At 32.0% G+C, this 10506-nt stretch overlaps 1 protein-coding gene across 6 annotated transcripts in view; it reads right to left on the bottom strand.

The window, feature by feature from the left end:
• Positions 1-6477: 6477 nt before the first annotated feature.
• Smash (smallish) overlaps positions 6478-10506 on the bottom strand; it is a 324377-nt gene continuing 320348 nt past the window's right edge. For all 6 annotated transcript variants that reach the window (XM_078191775.1, XM_078191779.1, XM_078191780.1 and 3 more), the window contains 4 exons: positions 9561-9763; positions 8543-8715; positions 8116-8280; positions 6478-7361 (listed from right to left, as the gene is read on the bottom strand). In XM_078191775.1, the coding sequence (XP_078047901.1) occupies positions 7339-7361; positions 8116-8280; positions 8543-8715; positions 9561-9763 (564 nt within the window). In that variant the 3' untranslated portion in view covers positions 6478-7338. The remainder of the gene's footprint in view (positions 7362-8115; positions 8281-8542; positions 8716-9560; positions 9764-10506) is intronic.

Raw genomic sequence — 10506 nt, 5'->3', positions numbered from 1 at the left:
TTTGAGTGGTAAATATTTAATAGGATTCTTTTACAGAATAATTATAGGACCTTTTGTAGCAAATATTGTATATACAAGTATTGTATATTTAATTTGAGATTGTAAAAAATGTCTTAGTCACGTGATTTAAAAAGAACAAATTGACACATGTTCATCGAGTCATTTTTAATCACGTGTCTACGAGATCTTTTCGAGAAAATTAAAGTTTAGCATATTAGTTAAATAAAAACTATAAATTATGTCAAGCTTGACAATGTTTCTACTAATTTGTCAATGTGTATTTTGAATATATAAATTTCTTCTAAGCGAATTTAACTAAAATAATATATGTCAGTTGTATTCTTAATATTTTTTTATTGAGAGAAAATCAAAGTTGATGTTACTTCATGTTCTAGTATGCAATCGCTTAGAAGAAAAGATTATCTGATGGCATCCGTGATTTAGGACGTTCTGATGATATGAAATCAAAAATACCACGAAGACACTTTTTAATCTAGATGAGTTGGATTGCAGCAGAAACTGGAACGAAAAAGTCGATAATTAAAGAAATAGCGGTACTTTGAAATTTCATCATCGATTTTTCCATGTTTTGTTAACGTTCAAAGACTTAAAATAAATTGGTCCAAAAATTTAGTCTTGTAGATTTTGAAATATCATAGACGTCATTTTTCAGATCATAGATCAGAGAAAAATGTATCGTTACGCATGTACTTCATTAATTTTATGTATTTTATTAATTTAGTATTTTGCATATGCATACATTAAAAAAATGAAAAAGTATCGATATTTCAAATATGATACTCTTTCTAAACACTGTACTTCTAAACACTGACTGTATTTAATTTATTTTATATGCTATTTTTATATTGACTTGAAATTAACTTCTATCATATACAATGCTTTCACTTACAGCGTCGTTAACAAGTCGTTTAAGTGGTTCGCTAATTATGGGTTAAATAAACTCGCGAGCAGTGCAGTTCTCGAGGGTGGAAACTTCTCGTTCCGGCGTTCTATCGAAAAAAGAAGTTCGTTTCTCGCTGCTGGATTATGCTACAACGCGAAACATAGTCGACGCAGATGCGCGTCTATTAATAGAGAGTACCCAAATTAACGATGCCAATAAGCCGATTCGACAAATCGTCGTACAGCTTTATAGCATAGAGATTCCTGGAAACTGTGCCAATGAGATCGAAATTTCTTAACCAATTTCTTGGTAATTGAAACAATTTGTTTTTAGGAGCCAGTGTGCAATTTATGTCATTGTACTATAAATCACAATCGGTTTTAACCCCTTGCACCATTATAACGAGTCAGACTCGTGATACAGATTCCATGCAAGATCCACTAAATTAATAAATTATCAATTTCTTTTACATCGAAATAAAAATAAATTCTTCTGTTAACAAAGCTTAGAAATAAAAGTACATAAAGACAATAATAGAACGAAAAATTGTCTGGTTCTTTTATTAAAAATATTAAGGACAAAATAAGTGCTGATCAACGCAGCGTGAAGGGTATCGTAGTGCAAGGGGTTAAGGGTGGACGAAGAATTGTGTCACCTACACCTGACCGACACCGACGTATCAAAGAAGTTGGGACTAACTATTATACATTCAGGAGGAGATAATTAATTCCGTGGGCTGTATTAACGTTACTGAACTTAAAAATTTTGACTCCGAATATTTTATAAATAACGCAAAGTAAAAATGAGCGCATTTACACGCGCCATGCTTATACACTGTAACGATGGACCTGTTTCACAAAAATGAAACTGTATATTTGGGATGCCTACTATTTTATTTACCATTCTTTTTCAATATATTTTTAAAGAACTTCTTCAAAGACATTTTCAAGGCATGCTTTTTCCATGGACTTTAATAAAACATGTGAAAATTTGAATCAATTGTCAGAAACCAGATTGTCAAATGACAATATTTATACTATTGATCCAATCGTTCGAGTGTTGAACTAATAATTTATTCAAGAAAAATAAATTTAGTAATGTAAACACTATTTGAAAATACTAACCTGTAGATTTTGATATATTTATGACATGTACAAATTAGCAAAATTAATTAGTAAGAATTATTAACATTTGTACTATGTTTTTACATCACAGAATCTTTTACTTAACGAAGGAAATTGTCTAATTCCATTTTTTACGAAATAAGTGATCTAGTGCAGTGTTACTTTCAAGTCGCATACCGATAAGTATACATAAATTGTCGAATATGAACATCAGAAATTTTCACACTATTGAAACCGCTTAATTAATGAAATGAAAACTGGAGATTTAAAATGAACCATAAGAATGACTAACTTAACTCTTTTGTCTTAAAAAATTCTTACTAATACATAATTGGTTCAACATCTATTACAATAGAAATAAAATTCAAAATTTGGTAAGAAATTCAACGATAATTTTTATCTACAGATTGGTATTCACTGGTTTCAGGTTACACAAATTATTTATTTATTTTTTTAATGCAGCATAAAAATTCGAGCTATAGAGAGCTGATTAGTATAGCGTTTATTCGATGAAACTATTAATTTCGAGTTTGTTCTTCGTGCAGATAGATCGTGACGGATTATCTTCTGATTTAACGGATTAGTAATTTTATGTTCGAAAACAACATAAGCGACTCGATGTGCTACGCTCTAGTTCAGGGTCGTATTGTGTTCAACGAAGTGAGGACAGGCATACGTATGTAACGGTGTCGAGCGAATACGGAAAGAGATGCTTTTGCTCACGATACACCGTGAAATATGACCGAATGTAAATTGGTGCATTAAGGATGTTTGAATTGTTTAAAGTATAGCACAGCAATATAATTATGAGAATTATATTCATCATTGTTGTTTAATCTATCTGATATTTAATGTGATGATCAGAATAGAGGAACTTCATTAGTAAAATCATATTCGCAAATCTTTTAGTTCATAGTATTCCAAATTACAATACATACAGATAAAGTTTTTGAACCAGGAACTTCAAAGTGTACATGTACATAGCTACCGTTGTATTCTCTTATTATTATTCAACAACTCCCAGCGTCTTAAACTTTCTTGATCATCATTTACACTTGATGGTACTTCATAATCTGACTCAAGATTTCCCAAGATTAGTGACTGCATTCAATTTCTCTTATGTATTATGTAGAGCATTCTTGAATACGTGGGTTACTAACGAGGCATCGATTATATCATTAGCTTGCGTTCTATAGTGCAGCGTGATAATCGATGTAAACTCGGAATAAGTAAATTTTGGTCAACGTTCATCTTTCTTCTAATATTTCAAACCAAACATTTTAATAATTTCACAATATTTCGTAGCGTATATTTATTAACAAACATTTGTGCCGTATACGTTGAAATTCAGCGCCAAAAGTTACAGTTACAAACGCATTTCCGTGCATATGTATTCGACGGTGCATAATTTTGTACTCGAAGGTATTTTCTATCCTATTAAACATACCATAAAACTCCTATAAAGAGCATCAACCCTAAAGCGGTTCACACCAGTGACCTGATTTTGCTCACGCGCAGCCCTCCGGCTAGTAAAAATAGTATGAAAGAACCTATTGATTAATATCCAAAAAACGAACGAAAATAAAAAGCTAATCTATGCTAATTTTAAAAAGACTTTCCAACGATACTGAGAGTATTGATGTTCAGACGAAAAGGAATGTCCTTGTTTTGTCTTCAGAAATCTAGCTGTTGATAGCTTCGTTTATGGGAAAGCATAAATAGTGCTTAGAAATTGCGTGTCCGTCGTGACGTATGTCGCTTTTATGACGCATCAAGCGAATCTATTGAATCCTTATCAAAACATGTACATTTTATTTTCAGCCGAAGGTTAGTGATTTTAAATCTTCAGACTATTCTAGATACTATCAATTATTCTTTCATAATTACTGTTATTATAATTATGTATAGCGAAAAAAATTCGAAAACATTTATGTCCTGATTTTAGTTCATAAATCATTGTATATACGATTTTACATGAGAATGAGTCAATGTGTAGTTAAGAAAAATGACAAGAAATGTTCAAACTTTTAATATATTTTATCAAATAATGTTTTTAAATTCATTTACACATCTGGAGTTCTGATTCAAAATTAAAAAATTTGAAAATAGGAAACGTTTTGAAACGTTGTCTAGCTTTTAAGATGTTAAGAGAACATTCATTTTAATCCTCTACTTCAACATTTCAACAACAGAATTCCTACGAAACATGGACACGTAGTTCTCATACATCAATACGAGGATCGTATTGCAATCTTATTAACATGAATATTATGACATTAATTTTATAATATTATTATAAGACTAGTTATAATGCTAGTTACTATAACATTATTATAATACTGAACATTCTTTGAAATAAACTAATTCGTATTATATAAATATAATTATGAGGTATTATAATAGAAAATATAAAAAATTATTTAGTATTATTTATTATTATATAATAAATATACTATAGTTATTGTTTAAGCGCAGCTAGTTTTCCTTATATGTCCACGATGGTGAATGGCTAAAGGTTGTTTTCACTCGATCAACGTGGGTAGGCGTCAACAGTAACGAGAAATATTTTTCTGGACGCTCTCATGCAACTTTCATCAAAATCGGTGTGTGTAGATTCAGTACGTTTCCTTATTACCGATATCGAATTGATAATTTTTCATGCGTAATCAGTATATTGCCAATAACAATTGTTTACATTCTAAAAATATCGCAGGGTCATTTTGAATGTTCATTCTATGGATTCCGTCACACAAATTTATTGTATAATAAAAGTTTAAATAAAGTTTAAATATATTGTAATATAAAAGTTTACAAAACGAATTTGAAATATTTACCCTATCTGTGAAATATCTACATTTCATATTTTTTTCATGGCCTTATATCATATTTATATTATATGAAGATCACTCGAATTATTTTACTTGTACTTACATTATATTCATATCATACATTAAATAAAGTTCAAGGTAGAACAAAATGTTTATAAAAACGACAAATTAAACAATATGTAAATAAAACGCTTAATGGGTCATAGTTATAAAATTATTTCTACACTTTGATGACTGGCGCAAGGATCAAGCTGACCTAGACATCTCGTGAACGTGGAACTGTAAACTAGAATTAATCCAGGAATCAGTTTCCACAACAGCTAGAGCCATATGTTCAGCGAATTCTTGTAACCGAGTCCGTCTCTGTAACACGACTCGAAAACATAACGTCGGCTGCATGAAGATAGCGGAAACTGGTGACAGGGATTCGCTTAGTTTCGTTGCACCTTCATACAAGTATACTCGGTTGTCTACAGACTCACGCGACGCACACCTATTAATAGAGGGACGTTGCTCGAATTACTGAAACTGATAAAGCTAGCCGAGAAGTGGTAGGTAATTCAATTCCGCTTGACGGACCACGACGCAGCACTCGGCTACCGATTCCGTCTCCCTTCGACGCTGGTTTTCACGATTATGCAACGCGACCTAGAATTAATTGCTTTCAAGGAAGTAGGGTGCGGCGGAACGGATACCCGGCTCCCGTGTCTGCGAGCATTACGCTCTATTTGTTTACACTATCCTGGCCGAGAGTTTAACGACGCCCCTTACTCCATTTTGTTGCTTAGAAATTATTTGCAACTCGGCTGTCCTTACAAACTTGCTGCATTCTCAGAGAAGAGACAGCTTTCTTTGTTGCATTTTCTGAAAAATCTTTATGGATATATCTGTCTCAACATGTATGTGTACTTTACATTTAAGTCAATTTATGCTGTTTTTTAATCTTGTCAAAATTTGATTTTCTTTCCTTTTGCCAAAAATACCGAAAAGGTCTTGTATAAAATCAGGCTTAATTAGTGGAGATTATAGACAGTTGATTTGGGTTAAAAATTCTTCTTATGTATTTTATTTCATTCTCGTTTTAGTAGTAAGATTATTCAGGTTGATGAGAAGACTACGGATCTTTAGGAGAAAACAAAATTGATAGTACTGATTATAGGAAGGGAGATCTAAATACAAATTCATATCCTCCTTTAATGATTTTAATAATCTGGAAGTAGTTAATACTGGTAGTACTAGTATTAGTGGTAAATATTTTCAACCTGTATATTGCTCGAGATTACAATTACTTATTCTGTTCCATAAATTCATAAAATCTGTAGTTCACTATTGAGAATAAACGAACCATACAATACTAGTTTTTTCTATATAGAAATTCTCATTTTTATACGTCACCCGACAAATATTGAACTTCAAGGAAAGTATCTTTAAACTGAATGATTACTAAGTGTAAAAAAGAAATCGAAATTCTGTTAAATTTTATCAGTTTACACGTTTTCTTACATTTTGAAAATTTGCACAGGAAAACGACGGTGTCTTCTATAGATTGTTCGTAGATGAGGAATGAAGACCAGCTGTAAAGATATACATACATATATTGGTGGAAAGAATAAACTCACAGTCGCTATAATAAACATTTATTCTCGATAATATAAAATTACATGTTGTAATAACACGAGACCGTATCATACAATATTTCACAATAGGTAAGTAATTTCCAACGCGACAACGGACCCGCGTTGGCCATTCGAGACAAGAAATAAAAGACGAAATCGTATCTTGGTATGCAGTTACAGTTAGTCACTGTACTTTATGCAATAGTCAACTAGAAATCTAAACGACCTTCATAGAGAAAGAAACGATCGTCCAATTGATAAAAGAGTTTACTAATTGCCAAGCATTCGTAGTGAAGCTTCGTGGGAAGGAAGAACAAGATATAGCAAGATGGATGAGAAAAAGGACGAGTGTGTGGGTGGTAGGGCTAGAGAAGGTTTTTGTAATTATAGCTGTCACGCATCTGGGATCTCTCATAAATACCACGGGATAACTATGATACAAAAATGTACAATAAACTCATGCCGATATTACTCTAAATCGTTTTCCAACGGACAGCGATGGCTGCCTTGTAATACGTCGCTCCATTGATTCCCTATCTTTAACGCTAATTACATAAATACACGTTTATTTACACGTTCTTGGTACGTTCTACGTTTAGCCGATGAAAACAAACCGGTGTGTTACATTTGAAATCACGAGGCTCCGCGGTCGAATTGCTGTATACGGAAGGAACACAGCCGGAAACGGAGCAGTGTGCTCGTTTCTCTTGTTCGTTTCGTCCGTCAGAGTTTATTTACAGAATGAGAGAAGTTGTTGGTGTGTCGCGGTTGCGCGTTACCGACAGTTTAATCGTCGACTATCACTTATAAAATATAGCCCGACAATGCTATATTCAAGTTAGTCGGCGTAGTCCTATTCCCGGGTCTCACACGCAACTGAACTTGACACCTGGAACAGTCAGATGACGTTTATACTAATATTGTTAACAATTTTAAGACGTTTGTCATTAGATCAATTTTTATATTTTATGGTTTGCTTTGCCAATGACCTCAGAATAGTCGTGGATAAATTAGAACATTTGAATAATATTAGTAAGCGTATTAATGAATTGATTTTGAATTTGATCATGTGTAAGAAACATTTAAGTTAATGCAGCCGTTAAAAGCTAGTCCAAGATGCCACTCGTATCAGAGTTGTTGATAGTATACTTGTTAAACATTATTTAATTTAAAGCTTTGTTGTATTATACAAATAGGAATAGTTAGTAAACTATCAAGTGGGTGTACGAAAATATTAATTTGTGAATTGAAACATGTATGGCGTGAGTTTTGAGTAATGAAGTTTAGTAGGTGCTCACTTCACTTGTAATATTGACCCAAATAATCCTGCAATGGTACCCTTTCCTTTAGACTACGAATGAAACTTATCATTACTGAATTCAAATTTTCGAAATAAATTAAAGAAACCTCGTGTTTACATTTTGAAATATAATAGTTCACATGAGGTCCTAGAATACCATTCCATGACTAATTTAAATTTTCTGTATTTGATTTTAACATAGTTAGCGTTATTCACTTATTTCTTAAAGGAATGTTTAAGTTATTTTCATTTTTGGTGAAGTTTCCAAGTGTTTTGGAAAACAAAAATATTTTGATTTCTTAATCAATTTTGTATATTAATAGTGTATACTAAATGTAGATACCGTCGTCACTGGAGTAGCAGTTATGGCAGTGGAGCTTGTGATTTCGAACGCGCACATCTGTTCCCATAAGTCCGTCACCAAGTCGCACATGACACACACAGCATTTGAAACATTCCATGTGGTAAAATAGCCGCAAACTTTCGATGATCATTGCTGCGCCTCGACCTGATTATAATAAAAAGAATATACATTTAAATATTATTTCTTTTGATTATGTAATTGCGTATTAGACAAAAATTTGTTACAAATAAATTTATATTAAAATTTTAGTAACAATTATGTGAAGATTTATATTCAAATTTTCAATCTGCTAATGAAATCGAATTTTTACTGTAAAGTGCATCTTTAAAAAATATTTGAATTCGGTTTACGTGCATTCTTTTAATTATAATAAACACTATTGTTTGTTAGATAATTTGTTTCGTACCCAATTCGTCCCCGCAATGAGAACATTTCTTCTTCCCGCTAACGCTCAACATTTTTTCTTGATTTTCGGGATTAATTGGTGGTGGTTGTGCTGGTTTTTGTTGTTGAAGAGCGTGTTGTGGCGATTGATGCTGCAAGGCGGTAAGATGTTCGTGACTGGCGCTATGTTCTAGCCTGAAAATAAATAAAAATTGATGCATTAAGACTGTATTAGAATACATTAAACTCAGTTGGGATTCAGTTAAATTATATAAATATTGATGCAAACTTGTATAATTTTGTAAAATTGGGATATGCGAATTCTTTAATTATAAAGTTTGCGTTTTCTTCTAACAGCAAACATTGCAAGTTAAAACTTTTGTATACATTTATCATTTAATATATCTGTGCAACCCGTTTCTAAATGATCACGAAACAAGTAGAGCATAGATTAGCCAAACTAATTAACTAAATGCTGTTCAAAGAACAGTACAAGCTGCTAGCACCCAATTTGATTGAATATTTGAAACAAAATGGAGTAAAATGAATTTAATTTATTTTGCTTCTAGGTAACTCTACATATAAAATTCAATAATACTCAATAATATTCAAAATAATATACTGAAACATTGCGAATAAATTTTTGGTGTAAAATATAGAATTTACATATTTATCAGTAAAGACCACAGAAACAAATCCAATAAGCTTACAACATGAAGAACTTAGAGACGCTACCAATTAAAAGAATTAGTGATCAGCACTTGTAGCGATAATATCTTAAATGTTGAAACATGTTACATTCGGCCTTCCTTCTTGTAACCATAGCAATTTTTGTGCGTTTAAATACGGCATTCTAATAAGAAATACGCAGTTCATACATACAACAGAATGTTCCAATAAGAGATCATTCATATAAGAGAATATTCGCATAATGGCCGTTCACATAAGGGGCATTCATATAACGGACGTTCCACTGCACATCAGAAAAAAGTATTGTGGTGTAGAAATTTTTGTCGCATTGCAAAGATTTCGTTATTTACCTTCTTCTTGGTGGAAGTGGCTTCTCCTGCGCTCTATTCTGCACTCTCTGCGTAAGAGTTTGTATAATGGAGTCCGGTAATGGTTTGCTATCCGTCCTCATCGGAGCCATAGCATACGGAACGGACGTTCCTGTTACATGCATCTGAGATTTCCGCGCTGGTGATCGCTGATTTTTCTCGCTAATCCTCCTCTGTTCCGCTTCCTGCGACGTAACATTACAGCGTCAGCAATATACTTTATTACGTTATTAACATACGCGAATAATAATGTCATTTACGAGTACTCTTCTAAGATGTGTCTTTAAACTTTCTTTTTGCAACAGTATGAAACTTGGCGTACTATTAACTAGTTAGCTGTTTTTTGCGAATATAATCGTTATTTCAACAATGCTAACCGATATTATAACTTTTAATATTTTTTTGTTAAATTAACTAACTTACACGCTTTTCAAAAAGATTGCAACAGCTAACTGGTAAAAGTCTAGGGCAAATAGCTTTAACTAATTTTACTATTCAACTATTCTTCAAAACGTTGCATGCTTTTATTTGTAAATCTTTCTACCTGATTTTAATTATGATCAGATTCTTTCTGATAAATGTATAGAAAAAATATGTCGACTCATATTTTACAACTTTCGTCATTACTCATTATATAAGAAAATATTTTTGAATATCTTTCAAGATTTTCACAAATAATAGAAACATATTGCATTAGCTATAGTAGCAAAGGTGATAAAGAGATAATTTCTTACAATATTTTGTTTCTTTGCTTTCTTTGCTTTTACAACGTATAGCAGCAGTTGCAATGATGATTGCGATCAAATTATAGAAATAAAGTTAATGAAAGAAGAAAATATGTAAGAAGGTAAAAAATTTAACGAATATCTCGAAATTAAGGATAGAAAAAATGTACTAAAAAATAAAAATTAACAAAATATTAATCTGC

Source organism: Augochlora pura, chromosome 10 (assembly GCF_028453695.1).
Source record: "Augochlora pura isolate Apur16 chromosome 10, APUR_v2.2.1, whole genome shotgun sequence".
Taxonomy (NCBI): Eukaryota; Metazoa; Arthropoda; class Insecta; order Hymenoptera; family Halictidae; genus Augochlora; species Augochlora pura.
The sequence above is the reverse complement of the archived record's forward strand: the minus strand, read 5'-3'. Positions and strand labels throughout refer to the sequence as shown.